The 19,521-nt window shown below is 45.0% G+C and overlaps 1 protein-coding gene across 1 annotated transcript in view; it reads left to right on the top strand.

Moving 5' to 3' along the window:
• The window catches only part of LCP2 (lymphocyte cytosolic protein 2), a 44,755-nt gene that overhangs the window by 19,026 nt on the left and 6,208 nt on the right, over positions 1-19,521 (top strand). Inside the window, exons 6-16 of the mRNA XM_082620230.1 lie at positions 350-387; positions 3,001-3,196; positions 5,377-5,474; positions 7,865-7,931; positions 8,033-8,116; positions 11,410-11,435; positions 11,552-11,571; positions 11,664-11,771; positions 13,132-13,183; positions 16,050-16,171; positions 17,663-17,712. Of these exons, the coding sequence (XP_082476356.1) occupies positions 350-387; positions 3,001-3,196; positions 5,377-5,474; positions 7,865-7,931; positions 8,033-8,116; positions 11,410-11,435; positions 11,552-11,571; positions 11,664-11,771; positions 13,132-13,183; positions 16,050-16,171; positions 17,663-17,712 (861 nt within the window). The remainder of the gene's footprint in view (positions 1-349; positions 388-3,000; positions 3,197-5,376; positions 5,475-7,864; positions 7,932-8,032; positions 8,117-11,409; positions 11,436-11,551; positions 11,572-11,663; positions 11,772-13,131; positions 13,184-16,049; positions 16,172-17,662; positions 17,713-19,521) is intronic.

The following is a 19,521-nucleotide window of genomic DNA, read 5'->3' as shown; positions in this document are numbered from 1 at the left end:
TATTCAGTTGTTAAATTGCACATCCTGTTAAAATGCAGATTCCTGGGTCCCACTCAGTCCTGCTGAATCAGAAGCTCTAGGGATAGGGCCCAGGGTATCTGCATATTTTAAAGCACTCTCAAGTGACTTTTATGCATGTGAAAGGTTAAGAACCACTGCCTCTGTCTGGCAGAATGAGCCCCTCAAGCAGAAATTCTAGAGCTGATACTGGATTGTTAACCCCCAGGTATGTAGCATGAAGGCCTGGAATGGGGCAGTGGTGGGGAAGGATCCTGGAGTGGGGAGCGGCTCTGACTTTCCTTCTTGCGGCTTCTTTTGGTACCGATGCTGGTGTTATCCTCTTCCACAGAAAGCCATGAAGAAGACAATGGAGGCTGGTCATCCTTTGTGAGTATGGGGTGGGCCGTTCTTCCACCTTACAGCTGTTTCCAGAGTGCCTTTGTCATAAGGAACCAGCACGATGCTGAAAGGAGCAAAGCCCTGATAGAGCCACCCAGGGGTCAGATGATGTGCTCTGTGAAGGCCAGAGCCTTCTAGTAACTTTCTGGCTTTGCGATCCATGGGGTCTCTGGCCTCACCTACTCCCCTCTACCCTTGTAGCACGAGAGCAGCTGTAGACGACACCTGAATGAATGGGCTTGGTTTTGTGCCACCAGCCCTTCACTGACAAACAACAGACGGTGGGCTGGACTTGGCCACGGGCTGTGGGGTGCTGACCACGCCTTTATCCACTGTGCACACCTCCACAGCAGGGCCCTCCCCCAAACCCCTCCTCCACATGGTCTACACTAAAGTAGATTTAAAGTAGCCTTTCTCATAGGCTTAAGTCCCCACCGGTGACCCAGAGGGAAAGGGAGTTCAGAATTAACTATCAGCCCTGGAAAGATCTCAGGGGTGGGCCGATCCAACTGGGTTTTATATTTGAGGGGTCATGATGACGCCTTTGAGAGTCTGATGAATTCTGCACATCTTGTCCCCAGGAAACTGCATATGTAGTCACCACGCTTGAAGCCAGACTCAGGCTAAGAACTCCATTACGGCTCGTAGCCCAGTCTGCTCATTTTATAGATGAAGCAGCCGAGCCCGCTGGAGAACGTGACTTATGTAGAGCCACACGTCTAGTTAGAGGCAGGCCAAGGACCCAGGTCGCCCACCCTCCGTCCAGTGGTCTTTCTGGTAAGCGGCTGCCTCTAGTGCCTTTAGGAAGCAGGCACTAAACATCCCTTGTCCTGCTGGGATTCTGGTAAAAGAAAGCATTGAATTTCAAAAAAAAAAAAAAAGTGCTAGCTAAGTCTGTGTTTTCTACATGAGAACAAAGGAATATGACTGTTCCAAAGGGAAAATAGACCAGTTTCCCCGCAAATGTTTACATTTTTAGGCAGAAGCTGCATCTTTGCCGCTGCTTGCCACTCAGTCCCTCCTGTGAGCTCAGCCTGAGGCTAGCCACCTCCATCTTCTCTGTAAACAGGGAGTCTCCACTAGCCACTGGCTACAACATTTGGGATTCCATGAAGAGCCCAGCACTGCACAGGGCACTGGGAGGTGGTGGAGATGAAGAACCCAATTCTATGAGCATTTTATAGCTTAGATAACACATACACAGGGCAGAATATGATTAGGAACAAAACACGCATAGAAATATTCAAGCCAAATCACTGGGAGAAAATAATTTTTCTAGAAGCAGAGAGGAAAAGTCTATTGTTGAGAAGGGCTTATGGGGTAAAGGCCTGGTGGAAAGTCAGGAGCCACAGGGCTGGGGTGTGCAGGCTGAGAGATTGCAGGGAGCCCCTGTAGGTCTAGGCGGCAGTCGGCAAGGGCTGCAGAGGCGCTGAGGCCGTGGTTCTGAAGTCCCTCCCGTTCATCAGGGGCTCCATCCTCTGTTCTCAAGTTATAGGAACACTGATGGCAGGATGAAGTCTGTTTTTGGAGTTCAGGAAGGTACTCAACCTCGTCTTCCAATATTAGAAATATACATATTCCGCAAGTCAAAAAATTAACACATGCCTCTTTCACTTGAGCACCTTAGACAGGCTTCCTTAAGACACCTAGGAAGGTTGTCAGGATTTCTAGGTTCTCGGCGCGCACCTTTCCTTGCCAAGTTGCAACCTCCTGTTGCTTCTTTCCACTCTGCCCTTGACTTTAGAGAAATGCCCTGGGCTCATTTAGGACCCACTTGACCTTGACCTGAGAGTGATAAGCCAGTCATTGCTTGGCAGCTGATGGTGCCACTTCTGCCTGGGAAATCATTACTGTAACTGTCCACTTTCATGGGTTGCTTCAAAGGCAATCACCCAGCCCCTGGGGCTTAATTTCCCTGAGACCCACAGAGAAGCATATGTAAAATACAATAAATAATTTAAAATTTAGGAAGAGTCTCTTCCAAGAGAGCAGCTTCACACTCGGTGTCAGATGTCATGAATAATAAGCTGTTGTTTTTATACACTCAGCTCTCAGCAAAGGGACTAGCCCAGCCCTGACTATCCCCTCTCAGGCACAATTTAACCTGCCTTCTAGTTAACAGGCTTTGGTTATCTGGTTTCCCCATTAGGGAAGAAAGTTTTGAGCATAGGCACCCTAAGAACAGAACTGACAATTAACTAGGGGCATCACAAGCACTCCTGATGTTTAGTCTTCCTCTTGGCAAGGTTTGGAGTCAAAAACGTGTTGACTCGAAAGAGCGGGCTCTCCCATCCCTCTGTTCCTGTATCCTCCTCATTTGTTCTGCTTTTCTCTGTTATGCAAAAAAAATGTAGAGAAAAATGCACTTGCCTAGTGGTCTGAAGACCTTGACGGGGGATCCCAAGTGTACATCTTGCTGGCCCTGTGATTTTGTACTCCCTGAGCTCAGTATCCTCATGTGTAGTGGGAGGGCCATGCTAGTGTTGACTGCCCCCAAGAGAGGACCACTGTGAGGCTTGGCAGAGAGAGAGAGTAGATGCGGACACGCCTACTGCCAAGGGACCTCTACACACCGCGTTGACCCCATCACTGTGTTGGCAGGACGATGACTATGAAAGTCCCGATGATGATCAGTATGGGGAGGATGACGGTGACTATGAGTCCCCCAATGAAGAGGAAGAGGCTCCCACGGAAGATGACGCCGATTATGAGCCGCCACCCTCCAATGATGAGGAGGCTTTGCAGAACTCCATCCTGCCTGCCAAGCCTTTCTCCAGCCCCAGCCCCATGTACATAGGTAAGGGCCCTGGCAGCCCAGCCCCCAGCCCCCACCGATGTATGGGAGGAGGCCAACGCCCATGTAGCAGAAAGCTTGGCATGCTGATGCCAGCTAACCAGCTGTGTGGCTTTGGGCAAGTGACTCCACCTCTCTGGGCCTCAATTTCCTCATCTTTGAAATAGACAATAACAATACAGACCACATAGGTTCGCTGTGAGGATCCATAATATTTATGATTTGCAGACAAATATTTATGATTGCAGACACATCATTGCTGATGGTGGATGATATTGAACTGCCAGTTAAGGGTATTTGGAAGTAATAGCTTATTTTGAGTGTGACTTTGGTACTCAAGAGGACTTTCCTGCTCCTCCCCATCTTTGACCAATTCATGATTAGGTGGCACCACTACCCACAGACTGTCCGAGTAAATATAACAATATTGAATGTGGTTTGGCCATAACTTTAAAATCTTTAAACAGCATTCAAGATTTTCATTGTCTGTCTGCTCCTGTCAGCCCATTTCTCCCTCATTCATTTATTCATTCATCCATTCAACAAAAATTATTGGTCTTCGATTATGAGCCAGGCATCATTCTAAATGCTGAAATTCAAAATCATCCGGAAAGAAGACACAGCCCTTGCCTCACAGGGCTCACACTCTAGCAGTGGTGGTAACAGAAAGTAGGCACGTACACACTTGCATAATATCAAGGAGTGAGCTAGAAAGTTTATGATCCATATCACAAAAATTAATACCACTAATCCTTTAGGCTGTATAACACTGGGCAATTTTAAAGCCCTTTCACGCTTTGTCGACATTTAATTTTGTGTTTTGAAGCACCCTGCATGATACAGGCAACAATGATCAAGCCTGTTTCATATATAGGGAAATTAAGACCCTGAGAAGAAACAGGTAACTAAGTCGCTGAGTGCCTCATACATACCAGTTATGAGCACACAGAATGAACGAGATGGTAGACAGTCCTCACCCTAAAGAATTCATAGTCCAGGCAACATCAAACAAATGAGTCGCAAAATGACTTAATTAAACCATGATATATACTCAGGAAGACAAGCGCGGGAGATGAGGCTGGGACATATGCCTGATCTGGACTTGCTTCCCTGAGGATATGATTTAATCAGAAACTTAAAGGGTGAACAGGAGTTGGCTAAGTGAGCATAGATGTGGGAAGGAAAGAGCATTCTAAGCAGTAGAAATGGCCGTGCAAAAGCCCTGAGGCTGAAAGGAGCATGACAGGTCAGAGGAGCTGACAGATGGCCAGAGTGGGTGCATTGGTATGAGATTAGACCAGGCTTGCTGGGTTCTGAGCCCCATTCTCTGCGGAAGAGTGTTGCTTCCCCAGGACTGGGACTAGGGTGAGGCAAAATAGGCACCCAGGGCACAAAATGTAAGAATGCTGTCGCCTCCTCACAGTCCTGGCCTGGTCTTTCCCTGTCAAAGGGATGGAACACTGCCAGACTATCAACCTGGCCTGGGGACACTTCTGTGATGACCAGAAGAATGTGAGTTTTTGTTAAGAGTCTGTGGTTTGGTTACAGGAGTCCGTGACTGGCTCCTCCCTTTAAGAAAGGAGGAAGTGGGAGCGGGGAGGACAACCCAGAGCATTTGTGAGGGGAAGGAAGGGGACCTAGAACAGGTTCCTCATACGCCACGACAGTGGATTTCACCTTGCCCAGGCAGCTGGGTGTGCCTGAGTGTAAGTGTCTCTGTGTGTGTCTGCGTGTGCATGTGTGTACATATGCATATGGGCATTTGTGTGTCTGTACATGTTTACTTCTGTACAATTTTGTCTGAAAACACACCCTCTTAGTACTGGCTGAGTTAATTACTTAAGAGGCCTTTTTTCATGCCTTCATCAACAAAACCTCTGATGAATACCTGTTCCCCAGAGGTCAGGTGAATATTGCTCCGAAGTATAAGAGTAAGACAAACTGGGCAGGTACAGAGAAGGCAAGGGGCCAAGGACTCCCCACCCTGTACGACTCAGGTGTGGACACATCCCTGCCAAGCTGGCTGGGGCTGGCCTTGGTGCTGGGGGGAGTCTGTGGGATCCAGCGATGCAGAGATGCCCCCAGCCGGCGCTGGATGGGTTCCTGCAGAGCCCTGGGTGTGGCCCACACTCGCCTAGATGTAGCATTTCTCCTTTCATTTTAATGCCTTTGCATTTCCACAGACCGGCCCCACTCCGGGAAAGTGCAGCAGCCACCCGTGCCCCCGCAGAGGCCGATGGCCGCCATCCCTCCTTTGCCCTCCGGTGGCCGGGCTCACTCGGTAGGCTCCATACTTTCTGTTATGCCACTTTGTGTCCACTCGATGATTTCCTCTGCAGAGAGAAAAAACTATAGACATCTTTATCCAATTCTAGCCGGTAAGAAAAAGTTATATGTAGGCCAGGAAAATGCATTCCCAAGTACTCACAGTGGGCTTTTTGGAGGATGAAATACTAGTGATTTTTATACACATCATAATGCTTTTATCATCGGTATTTTCTCTTTACCATAAACAATATAAGCTATTTGTATAATAAAAAGTCTCCTTCTAGTATTCATTGTGCTATTTTTTCTGACTTTTGAAATAAGTGAAAACTGTAAAATAAACTAATGGCACCTACTAGTATTTGGGTCCCCAACCTTCCCTCCTGCAAAAAGACTTGCGCCACCTGCTGGCCAACATCTGAAATTCCACGGACAAAAGGTTTGAGACCAAAACGTGCAATGCCATGAACCCAGGGAGAGAGAGGCAGCAAACTCCTTTTCCTCTTTCTTCAAGCTTACAGTCTCAGATCCCGTGGTTCTGCTTAACTAACAGGCACACCTAGTTTTATTGCATTTTGCTTTATTGCATTTCACAGGTACGGCATTTTTTTTACAAATTGAAGATTTGTGGCAAGTCTGCCGTGTCAGATGATGGTTAGCATTTTTAGCAATATTTTAAAAGTAAGATATGCACATTGTTGTATTAGACATAATGCTATCACACACTTAATAGACTTCAGTATAGTGTAAATGTAACTTTTATATTCAGTGGGCAATAAAAAAATTTGTGTGACTAGTGTTAATGAAAATTCAATTAACAATCGAACTAAGAAGAAAAAAAGAGAATTTTATTTGAGCCAAACTGAGGATTATAACCTGAGAGACAGACTCTCAGAAGCTCTGAGAACTGCTCCACTGGTCAGGAGCTAGAGATTCAGTTTCATACATTTTTGAGACAAAGAATCATGTATCATATTGACAGGTTAGTATTAAACACAAAGTTCATCAGAGATGTTTTGGTCAGGGGTGTACCTACAGAGTGAGCCTTTAGGTCAGTGTGACTCCCTGACAGGATGAGAAAGAAATACTAACCTTCAAAGTCACAATGGTGGTTTCAGAAGAAAGGTAACATTTTTCTCAAAGTTTGTTTATATCCTCCTGCCTTGAGGAGGTCTGGTTAATGTATCATACAAATGCACATTGCACATTAGGAAAGGCCCATCACCAATGGGGGCATATGATATGTGTTTCAGTTCTGACTTAGTTTGATTGTCCTGTCATAGAGAAATTTATGATTTTTCCTCATCACTAGGCTTCTTTTGATTTTTGCTTTATTGTGGTGGTCTGGAACCGAACCCGCAGTATCTCCGACGTAGGCTTGTATCCAGAGAGGCCCGGAGAAGTTCAGGATCAGAAGTCAATAGTTGGAAATGTGCTCTCTTCACAAAGGACCAGAGTACTTTGACAGCTGTGGTGAATGCTAAGTGTCAGGGCTAGAAGGAGGGAGAGGACATATGTTCCCCAAAGCTCAAAATCCAGATCACACCACAGTTGGGACACCTCATCTAAGAACGGATGGCTTCCTCCTGCTTTTGCAGTTTTATTACAAAGGGGGCTCATGGAGCTGAATTTATCTACACATGCATTTTGCTCTTGAAATCTGTAGCGCTTCACCTCACTCTTGGGGTGCAGAATTCATTCATTCAATCTACAGACATTTATTGAGCTGCAGTGCCCAGCAGTGTTCTAGCTGCTGGGAATAGAGTGTGAACAAGACAAATAAGATCCCTGCTTTCATAAAATTTTTATTTGGGTTAGGGGTAGATGGATGATAAACACGTATAGAGATGTATAAACAAGGTAATTTGAGTAGTAACTTGTGGTTAGGGAAGACCGGGGAACATGATGGTAGGTGGGGAGGTGACATTGAGCTGGACAGGATGAGCCAGTTGTGGCGAGAGTTGGGAAAACAACATCCCAGGCAGAAGAAAACACAAGTACAGAGATGCCAAAGAGTGCATAAGCTTGGGATTTTGCAGGAACTGCAGGAAGATACTTACGGTGAGAGTCCAGTGGGCACTGGAGAGAGGAGCGTACAAACGTGTTGGACGGGTGGGGAGGGGACAGCTCAGGCAGAGCTTTGCAGGCCATGGTGAGTTTTAGTTTTGTTCCTAATGTGATAGGAGCAACTAAAAAGCTTGGCAGGGGAGTGACATGCAGAAAACACTCTCACAGTGTGTGGAACAGGGAGCTCAGTTCAGGTGAGAAATGGACAGGTATATGTGTGAGTGGAACATGGGGATGGAGAAAAGTGAACAGCTTCACACCTATTTAGGGGGATAAAGCCCTCAGGGCTTGCTGATGGGTTGGAAATACTTCCTAATACGTGGATATCTTTTAAAGCAGCCACTACCGCCACCCCAGCCCAACCACGAAGAGCCTGGCAGAAGCAGGAACCACAAAACAGCAAAGCGTAAGTATAGGGGCTGCCCTTTCTTGCCCACCAGTCCACCCACACCCCTCCCCCAGCCAACTGCTCTCTTCTTTGAACTGACTTCAGTGTTTCCCTTTCAGTCCCTGCTCCTTCCATAGACAGAAGCACGAAACCGCCCCTAGATCGTTCCTTAGCTCCGTTTGACAGAGAGCCCTTCGCACTAGGTTGGTATCTTTTATATTTGATGCATAGTAACAGTGGCCAACATTTATAGAGTGCCTCCTGCATGCTTTTCACAGAGACCATCTCGCTTAACCATCCCCACAATCCTATGAAGTGGGGACTATTAGAATCATCCTCATTGTACAGATGAGGAAGCTGAGGCATGAAGAGGTAACTTACCAAATTTACTTAGCTACCAAGTGATGGGGGTGGAAACCCAGACTCAGAGAAGCCTGATGCAGAGCTCCTGTCCTTAGCCCTGTGCTGTGCCTGCTTCTCCATGGATGCCATCTGTGTGCACACATCCGTCCCATGTCCTCCTGAAGGAGGATGGGGAGGCATCTGGGCTAAGAGGCAAGAGGCCTGGGAGAGCTGTTGTCGGCTGCCTTGGCTGCCAACTTAGCAGCTCACTGACCACAGGGATGTTGCTTTTTCAGAGCGGTCTCCTTATTTGTAAGGTGGGTGCTCCGTAATGAGAAAATATTTTATAAAACTCCAAGGTGCTATTCAAATGTCAGAGTTGTCTTTTGTTGTATGGGTGGTTGACCAAACTGTAGGTATACTACAGTTCTTTCCTCCAGAGTTGGCCCAGAGTATTCTTGGATTGCAGTTACCTCTACATAAAGCTATTTTTAATCCAATTCTAAAACTGAGCTACAATTTATTGAGCACCTACTATGGGTCAAGTGCTTTACCTACCACAAATAAGTTACAGTTGTCTCTCAGTATCCGTAGGGGGGAATCCCTGGATCCAGGATCCCTGTGGATATCAAAATCCAAGGATACTCAAGTCTCTTATATAAAAATGGTGCCGTATTTGCATATAACTTATGTACATCCTCCCGTGGACTTTAGATCATCTCTAGATTACTTATAATACCTAATACAATATAAATGCTAAGTAAATAGCTGTAAATGCAACATAAATACATGTACATAGTTGCCAGTGCATGGCAAATTCAAGTGTTGCTTTTTAGAACTTTCTGGAATTATTTTTCCAAATATTGTTGATCTGAGGTTGGTTGATTCATGGGTGTGGAACCCATGGATATGGAGAGTTACCTCTACATTATCTCTAGTCCTCACCCCAGCCCAACAAAGAGGGAGTATTATCATCCTCACTTTGCAGATGATAAAGCTGAGGTTCCGAGAGGTTGAATAAATTTCCCAAATTTGCATAATTAAGGAATTGCAGGATTTGAACCCAAGTGTTTCTGACTTCACAGTGGGTGCCCTTTTCCACCACATAATGCTGCAGTTGGAGACACTGGATTTTCCTTGCTGTGGACTAGGGAGTTCTGGGCAAGGAGCCCTGGGCCTTGAGGGATAAGGAGCCTGGAACCCCCGGCCCACCCCAGACCTTCCTTAGCTTCCCAGTGAGCAAGGCATTTAGCCTTTGTGGCCTCAGTTTCCTCTTTTGTTGGCAAAACAACTTTCAGTTCTTGGATTTGATGCCACTGCTTGCTGCTGTTTCTCTGAACTATATCACAACGCTGCCGACTCATGCAAAGCTATGTTGGCTATCTGAGTTTAAAATGGCCTGCTGCAGAGGGCTGGACAAATTACGTGAAAATGAAGACTGAGAGATTCGACTTCAGACTCCAGCCCTGCTTACTACCATGAGTCAAAGCATCAGAAAAATGGAACACTGATGTCAAAACCTTCAGGGTCACTTCCTAAACAAAAGTTACCCTTTTAAAATATTTTTATTTTTATTTATTATTTTTTTTAAAGACACCTTTTCTTGACAGTACCAGCTCTACCCTTGAATTACTCCCTTATCCGTGATGTTTTGGGAGAATTAACCTCTCACAATGCTGAGACTCTTATCGGGAGACTCCTAACATGCCCAGGGAATATGCATAAATCAGCAGATGTTTTTAAAAGAAAACCTATTCATTATAATGATATAATTTATATCATTATATCTAATGATATAAATTTAAGTTTTCTGGGTACCCCTCTGAAGTAGGGTTTCCACCTCAAACCAAAATTTTATAAATAATGAACATTTTTTATACCATCCAACTCTCTCCCACTAGGCAGTGAGCTCTTCACAGTGGAACAAGATTCTTAGGGCTTATCATGGGCCAGGGATGTATTCAGTCTTTAGGGAATAAATCGTGTTGCGAAAATGCAACTCCAGATGGATGTATCACCATTCACCTTAGGGTGTTAACTGAGCTGGGGTTGGAGGGAGGGGAAGAAAGAGAAGCTATCTAACAATTGTCAGCACCCATGGGTCATTGCCTGGCCCTGCATATAAATTGTCACCTGATCCTTATAGCAAATCTATGCAGTTTTAAACTATAATTCTTATAGCAAACCTATGCAGTCTTAACCTATAATTCCCATTTTACAGGTGAGGAAATTGAAACTCAAAGACTTTAACTAGCTCAAAATCATACAGGATTTGCTTCTAAACCTGGTTGAATCCAATTAATTAATGCTTTTATTACATTGAAGGCATAGGGTATCTACTCAAGGGGACTTCAGACAGAATAAAAAAAAATACATTGCTTTGAATAACTTTGCAATGCAGAGTTCTCAGGTAGGCCTAGTATTTCTTCAGGGAGCCTGCATGTCATCTGTTCCAAGAGAAAAGGAAAAGGAAAAAAGGAAGGAAGGAAAGAAGGAAGGACGGGGAGAGGGGGAGAGAGAGAGAAAGAGAGAGAGGGGAAAAGAAAAGAAAAGGAAAGGAAAGGAAAGGAAAGGAAGGGAAAGGAAAGGAAAGGAAAGGAAAGGAAGGAAGAAAGAAAGAAAAACAAAAACCAAAACAAAATGATTTGCAGCCCACCAGGAGAATCTCCTGAAACCCTGTACCCCAAGTTAAAAAATTTTCCAGAAACTAAGTGTAATACCTTACATAATGGCAAATGTACCAGAGGACTGAAGGAAAGTTAACCCCTCCATGGCAAATGGGTTTATTTCAGATATGAAAATAAACTTAGGCTGTACAAAGAAGTTCTGGACAAATGAAAGAGGCATAAAATCTCAAGAGGGCATTAATCCTTTTCATCATCAGTTATATTAAAAAAAATTGGAAAGAAGCACAGAACCCACGGTACTGTTTGTATGTACACAACACTGTGTGACCCTTGGGTAAAGTCATTTAATTTGTCTGAGCCTCTAAAATTAGGTGCTCTGTAAGGGACACCTCCAGGTCCAAAGTCTATGATTCCTCAATGCTAAAAACCCAAGCAGCCCTCCAAGGGGCTCCGATTCAGGTTCATCAAACAATGTTTTAATGCTTAGCTTTTAAACTCAAGGCTTACCTGCTGTTTGTCACTTACAGGAAAGAAACCAGCGATTTCTGACAAGGTAAGCTTTCTCCTTGTTTTGTTTCGTTTGTTTTCATTTTTGTTCTGTTTTGTACCTTGTCTTTATCCTGTGGAAAGTGCTGAGGACACTCACACATCTTCCCTCCTGCCTTGCAGCTCTCCGCCCCAGCAGGAAGGTGAGTGGTTCTGGACACCTGCGTGAGGGTATGTGGCACGTGTTGTAAGACGATAGTTTGTTTCCCACACATCCTTTCTCTCAACTCTGCAGGCCTCTCGGGGAGCATTTACCCAAGATACAAAAGCCCCCGTTGCCACCAGCCATGGAAAGGCACGACAGAAGCAGCCCCCTGCCAGGGAAGAAGCCACCTGTGCCAAAGTAATTGTCTTCTGTCGCTTGAGCTTGTCGTGCAGAGGGGGTGACGTGAGCTCCTGCCTTGTAGAAATAGCTCTGCATAGGGACCCAAGACCATGGTGTTCCCAGGTGGGAGTGGGCTCATTTTGCTGCTGGGGCTTGAGGAGGGTTCAGGCTTCTCAGGTTGGATGTAGAGTGCCTGGGTCACTTGGAAGGACGTGGCCATCTAGCACAGAGAGGCGTAGAGAGATGCTTCCTTGGGAGCACAGGAGTGACTGCCATTTGTGGAGAACTTCTCCTCAACCAGTCAGATTTTTGGTTGCATTTTCCTTCCATCACAAGGTGTAGGAACTATACCTACCACTCTGTATTTCCATATAGGCAGCAGAGAGGAAATCCCTGTGGGAAGTTTTAGGTCACTGTTAGTGTCTTCCTCACTACTCAACCACGTTTTATGGTGACAGAATACCAAAGTCAGTTCTAATATTTCTAACTTTACTATACAGTCTTTTGGGGCCTATTTAGCCAATGGCACAAACATATCTGGGGTCGGGCCCAACTCTGCTCCGTACTAAAGACAAAAGCAAAGCTTCCGTTGACCTCACCTGTGCAGTCAGCATTCATAACTATGGCCCTTGCTTGGCCAGTGTGAGGACTAAATCACGGCCAGGGTCAGGGTGCATCAATAAAACCTCAGTAACTGAGTTAATATTTTAATGGAATATTCTAAAAAATCAAAGTGAATGTCAAAAATATCATAATGAACAAAATATCAAAGTTTTAAATAAACGCAGGATGCGATGACGTGAGGCATCGGACAGGAGGCGTTCAACAAAGCGTCCTCCTCATGTCCCTCTCTCTAAGGAGAACATGAAGCCAGCCCAGGCAGACAATTGCCCACCACAGCCTAAGGCCGCTGTCATCAAATCTGTTTGACCAGCTCGTGCATCAGGGAAAAGTCCCAAAGCAGCAGCATTTCCCAATTATCTTCACTTCACAAGAAGGGTGAGCCCCAAGATGGCTGTTTTAAAATATCAGCAAAGGAGAATGTTTCCTAAAATGTTTTTATTTGCTTGGAGAAACATCTACTCAGTGAAATTTAATAGCTACTAAGAGTTAGTTTGTTGATTAAACATTTTTTTCTTTAATGTAATGATTTGCAGCAGTAGCTAAACAGAATAAAGGTTGTCTAGCTCAGCTCACAATGATGACAGAACATTCAGTCACCAAACCTCCCTCTCCCTTGCTTTTCTGCTGGTGATTTTGCTTCCCATTTTATCACAGCTCATGGGTTTCATTTCTCGTTATTAGATTAAGTGAAACTATCTATATTCTTTGAAAGTATTTATGCTCAGTTCTTTTCCTTTGCCCTGATTCATTTCAGGCATGGATGGGGATCAGACAGAAGAGAGAATGTAAGTACACAATGTCATGTGGTGAATGCTTGGCACAGGGAAACCGGTGTAGGCTCTGAGGAGGTCGAGGCTACCTCTGCTCTGAGGCCTGCACACAGTAGGCTCCTGAATACCGCTGCCTGGTGGGGCCTCCATCTTTCCCTCCTGCCCACCATGCTGCATTGCTTAACTCCTATCCCTCTGAAGCTTCCTAGGGAGGATGGGTTAGTCTCAGCCCTATTACCAGGTGGTAATTAGCAACATGAAGGGGAAGTAGGTAGAAGGGAGAAGAAAGGGAGAGTCTGGGCCTCACAGCAAAGTTTCCTAGGCCTCTGTTTTCCCCTTTAATACCTCCATGGCCTGAGAAAGAGGGGAAACAGCATTTACTGAATGCCTACTACTATGTACATGTTACCAACCTAGCTACTTTGGACAAGCTGTTTGCCTGGGACTTGCCCAGTTTTAGCAATGAAAGTCTCACATCCCAGGAACCCCATCAGTTTCAGGCAAACAAGGACCAGGACAGTTGGTCATCCCAGATTTACATATGCTTTGCATTTAATGTCCCTGTGAAGAGTCACTGTTTCTTTTTCACAAAGAGGAAATGGGAGCTTAGAGGAGTAAGATACTCACTGTAAGTTGCACAGCTAGTAAATAGCCAGGATCGAAATCCAGGTCTGTCTGATCTCCTCTATACCGTAAGCTGTCTGAAGGCCATCGCACCCCTGCCATGTTCAAGGGTTCAGCCCACAGGTGCCTGGTGTTTCAGAGCTCTGTGCTAGATGCTGTGCTAAGATATGATGGAGACAGGCAAACCCACGGACCACATGCTAAGGAGCATATGATCACAGAATGAGCTACAGAGGCAAAGGGATGAAAGTGATGTATGGGGGTTGAGGAGACAAGGGTGAGTTTTAGAGATGTGACCATTGAATGCTGGGAAGGACACAGGATAGACACCCCAAGAGAAAGCTCAGTGCATTCCAGCCCCAGGAATGTCCTCAGCAAAGGCAGGTGAGTGGCGATGCCCATGGAGCCTGTGGGGATGGTGAGGACAGCAGTCGGGCTGCAGAGCCATAGGGACAAAGAGGAGATAAGGTTGAAAATGAGGGTAACGTCACATTCCTGAGGTTCCCTATCTCTGGAAGGATTGACACTTGGTGTCATGAGAACCCAGAAGTCTTATATTTTGGACCAGAGGAAACATGGTTGCAGAAGTGTCAAAGACCAATTTCATTCTGGGGATTCCCTGAGTCCATGTGTATTTATCTACGCAGCCCTTTGCTGGGACTCCTTCCCAGTTGGCCAACTGGGATGAGTGATTCTGGCTATGATCCTTCTTGCCTCATCTCAGTGGTAGGACTAGGGACAGCAAACTTTATTGAGCACTCCCCATATACCAGGCACAAGTAGTAACTAATTTGACCCTCACAACAACACTTGAGGAAGGTGCTCTTTCACCACCACTGTGCTCGCCTAACAGAACAAGTCCAGGTTGGCAATTTTGGCCTCCTAGTCAATGGCAGAATCATTCTTGCCTCTCTGAACATCATTTCCTATCTGCGGAGTAGAGGGAAGAGCCCCTCCCTTATCTATTTCAGGAGGTTGTCCTAAAGATAAATGTGCTGAACCAAGCGGACACACCTTGGAAGCTATTCACGAATCAGTAGGGTTGCATCGCTTTTAAGAGGAGTGACCATTGCAAAAGAAGGTTAAGCTTTGGGTCAGGCAGATTAGGTTTGAATCAATTTCTGTAACTCTTGGCAAGTTAGGAATCCCTCTTGGGTAGCATGTTTCCATTTGTAAAATGGGAATGTTAAATTCTTGAAGGGTTGCTTGAAGAACTGGATGAAATATTGTATATGAGTCTTTGGGGCACATAGTAGATATCATCATTATGAGTGGATCTTTGGGCCCTTTTAGACACCTCAGAAGCTATTTTATGTTAAATATATAAAGAGTGTCTCAGATTGGAGTGTCTTTAAATGATCGTTTGTATTAAGAAATCATAAATTACTTAGCAAGTTTTACTGTCCTCCACAGTATCTTTATTATGGAGACACACAACTGCTAAAGGAAGAAAACAGAGACATTTCTATGATTGAGAAATACAGAAATAGAGTTACTCTTTGAGAAACTGTGTTTTGATGATAGGTTAATGTCTTTTTTTTCTTCCCCTTACCAGGATGAAGATGATGGTATGTTCAGAAAGACTTTCTTACAACTAATAACCCATTCCTTCATTTTTCTGCTCAGGCATTCAGATGGAATTATTTAGTACAGAAACTCCATAGAGTCCATTATAATTGTAAAATTAGTATTAAGTAGATGTATGTCAGTTGGTATACTGCATAGTTATAATAAAATGGAGTTATTTGGCTGGGTTACCAAAGAGAACTGTTAAGTTCATGCATAACAGGGCAAATTACTAGTACAGCAAAATTGAAAATTGCATGTACAGTTTGATAGAAAACATTCTAGTATTTATGCTCTCTAAGACATGTGGCTAAAGGATCACTAACTGCAGATGAATGACATAGCATAAAATTTGGCTTTCATAAAACAAAACTTGTGAATCTTTTCTGAAATTCATATGGTTTCCAACTGACAATTTTCTGCCAAGTTAACATTTCAAAAATGAAAAAAAAACATAAAATAAATGTGTATTATGGAGAATGATATAGAATGGCAGCATTTGAAACTGCATTCTATGGCAGTAAATCATCTAGAAAAACCTTGGGGGGTGGGCTTCAAACCTATCACTTCCTAATGACATTTGATCTTTTGGATTTTTGTATCTCCCTTTAGACTAGCTATTTCTAACTGGGGAGCAGTTCTGGGATGTTCCTGTGACACTTGGATCCCGACAATCTGCTTTCTTTTTTCTTTTCCCCCCGAAGTACATCAGAGATCTCTGCCCCAGCCAGCACTGCTCCCCATGAGCTCCAACACCTTCCCTTCCAGATCTACCAAGCCATTGCCCAAGCACTCCTTCCCATCAGCTCACCTGCCCGGAGCCTTCTCAGAAAGGTTTGTGCTGACATCATTCAGTTCTAACCTAGCATTATGTCTGGGGCCACTGATACTGAGCGAATGTCGGGTGGATTGAGAAAGAAAGAAATGAGCCACCGGTCATAGGGTCAGAACATTTTGGGTCTTAAGAAACAAAACCAAGCTGAGCCTAAAGAATCGCATATGTTAACTCACTGCTGTCCTCTGAGTCTCTGTGCTTTGGGGTCAGAGGGGTACAGAATTGACTGCCCTGTCATGGCCCCAGACAGAATGGACTCTTGGGTGGGAAATAGGGAATGTTTTCACTCTGTGAGTTAAAACAAAGAAACAAACACTCAAGAAACCCAATTAATTTAATTAGCTGGAGTTCACCCTGCATCTTGGATGGGAAGGCTGAGAAAACGCAGCTTGTACCTAGCAGATGGGGAGAAGTCACTGCACAGGCTCTGTCCCCAGCAGGTCTGTTTTCTCAGTAGCAAGAGTGTTTCTCAGGGTCCATGATTAGGCAGGCTGTCAGAGGCAGAGGCACGGACAGGAGGAAGACTCAGGTCGTTTCTCATAAATAAGCCGTCGGGCTGCCTTGTAGTGCCCCCGAGGGTTCATCCACCAGCACGTTGGGCGCATCTTCTCCTTCACTATCCAATGGGAGAGGCTCAGTCCCCACCCTCATTATGGGAGAAAACTCACCCACCAGCAAGACCCCTCCACCCCTGCCAGATATCTGGAAGGAGTCTCAATTTTGTTTCATTTTCCCTGGGCGCCTCTTGCTCTGATTTTCTGCTGCTTCCTCTCATTCTTCCAGCTGTTTTCCTTCTTCTGCCATGTCTGCCATGTTCTCATGCCATCTCATCACACCTGGGGCCCCAGCCCTATGCTTCATTCTTACAAAATAACACTCACGCGAGATTTCTGAGCAGAGCACGCTTTTACAGAAGGTTTGGGCTAAAGGCTAGGGAAATTGCTGCTCAGCGTGGAGCAGACAGCATTTCGGGGCCTCCCTCGGGCCTTCCTCACCACCACCCCAGCCCCCAGAGATGCTGCTTCTGTCAGCTGCAGCACCACCGAGCCCTCTCTGTGTTTCTCGCCTCCCTACCCTCTCCTTCTAAACCCCTAGGCCCTGGGGATGCACCATTCCCCAATAACATGCCCATTTAATATATTTTCCTAACTGAAAGGGAAGTCCTCTCCCCAGAGGACTTCTGTCATGCTCCAAACTCAAAGTCCTCAAACTGCAGCTGACTTTTTAAAGTAGCTTTTAAAGCCCTTTACACAGTTCTTTTGTTGCTTTTGCTTTTGGGCTTGAGAAGCTTGTTAGACTTTGGGATGGTCCATCTTGGGACAGCAGTGAAGTATGTCCAACAAGTTCCTTCTCTTTGCCCTGCCTTCCATGGTTTCAGGGAGGGAGTGGGAAGTGATAGCAAAAGAAGTAGCATTTCCCCAGTCCAGGCTCCCCCTCTGGCCCCTTAAACCTAACCCAACTTAAAATCCGTTCTTTTTCTGTCTCCACAGCAACAGTGGTTTTTCGCAGAGTGCCTCCCTGCCGCCATACTTCTCTCACGGTTTGTACTCTGGGCTCTAGTGGTTTACTCCAGCCAATATGCCATCATGACTGGACGGCCAACCTGTCCCAAAGCCTTTTGGCAACGGTTTTGTTGTTTCCTAAAAGTATCTGACTTCATCATTCAGCCCTTAACTCAGTTTCTGCAGTGTGCCAAAGGCTGTTGGAGTGATAGGATACTACACAGACCACCACAGACACACGCGCGTACACACACACACACACACACACTTCCTCAGGAAGGCAGCCTTGGCCTTCATCTTCCCACATAGAGCTTTTCCTCCCTGCTGTTTTTATATGGTACTTAGGATAGTGCTGGCTTTTTCTGTAGTTTTGGTTTCTATAATGAATCTAACCTGGAGTTGCTAGTTGAGGAACAGGTTTAAAATACAGTTTAAGAGACCCCAGGCCCCAAGATTCTGATACAGTAAGTCTGGGTGAGGACCTGCATTTTCAGTAGTACCTCCTCTGGGTGTCCATGATAAGTATTTGCTGAGAGTGTCCTCAGACTTTAAAATGCATACAAATCACCTGGGAGTTGTGGTAAAAGGCATATTCTAGTTCGGTGGGTCTTGGATGGGACCCGAGGTTCTGCATTTCTAGCAAGTTCCTGTGTGGTGATGGTATTGCTGGTCTATGGACCACCCTGAATAGAAGCAAAGACCTAAAAGGTAGGACTAGACCGTGTTTATTTTTTATCCTTAAAGACTTGCAAGTAACTAGCACATGGTAGCCACTTTAAAAATATTTGTTGAATGACTGACAGATGACTATGGAAAGTCACCCAACTCTAGTAAACAGATTTTTTTCTCATGCTAGGAAACTCACCTAGTGTTACCAGATTTTCTGATTTTTTTTCAAGAAAAACTGGAAATATGGCTTTTAATGTGAAATTACCCCATTTTTAAAGGTTGACTTAAGACTTTTAAAAATCCTGTGAGGAAAAAACAAAACACTCTTTTCTTTTTGGCACTCATGGTACACATACAGGAACACCAGTACACTGTATGTGTCATAAATAGGAAACTACTTTAGTAAGTTTAAATTATAACTCAAGAGTAGAACTTTTTTCAGGAGCACATCTATTACATTCAATTGGGTACATCATCCCACGTATGTGTGAGACCCTACTGCTGACACCAATGAAATCCACTACGTTTTCAATGTTTCCTAGGCATTTGAGGATATAGTGTCCATATTCACTATATGGCTTCCACAGTTCCTCCACACACACCCCTCAATTTTCCAGTGTCCACAACTCATTATTTTGTGAACCTACTTTGTGTTCCTTGCCTGGCCCCTGCAGGCATCTGAGCTTCAGACACTTCACTTACAGCAGTATCTCACAAAGTGAATTCCACAGACTCCTGCTTTTATGAGTTGGTGATGGGGATTATTAATATAAACAGTCAGTTAATTTTTTTGGAATAGAGTCATCCCTCTAATATGGGAGGGGGGTTGGTTTCAGGACCCCACAGATACCAAAATCCAAGGATGTTCAAGTTCTTTGTGTAAAATGGCATAGCACCATCAGAACTTCACATCCACGGGCTCCACATCCACAGATTCAACCAACCCACTGGCTGAACCAATCTGCAGTTGGTTGAATTCACAGATGTGGAACCTGTGGATGCAGAGGGCTTACTTTACTACCTTCATCAAAATTGAACCCTTTTCTCCTAAGAGTACCAGGACACCTGGTCCTCAGTCTAATCCTCCACTGGCTGTCCCAAGGTCAGGAAGATAAAGGATGTGCTGTATATTGTCCAAAACCCTTGAGGATCTAGATGTTAAGGGTGGTGGGTGACTG

Source organism: Mesoplodon mirus (genome assembly GCF_964341445.2).
Source record: "Mesoplodon mirus genome assembly, chromosome: 5".
Taxonomy (NCBI): Eukaryota; Metazoa; Chordata; class Mammalia; order Artiodactyla; family Ziphiidae; genus Mesoplodon; species Mesoplodon mirus.
The sequence above is the reverse complement of the archived record's forward strand: the minus strand, read 5'-3'. Positions and strand labels throughout refer to the sequence as shown.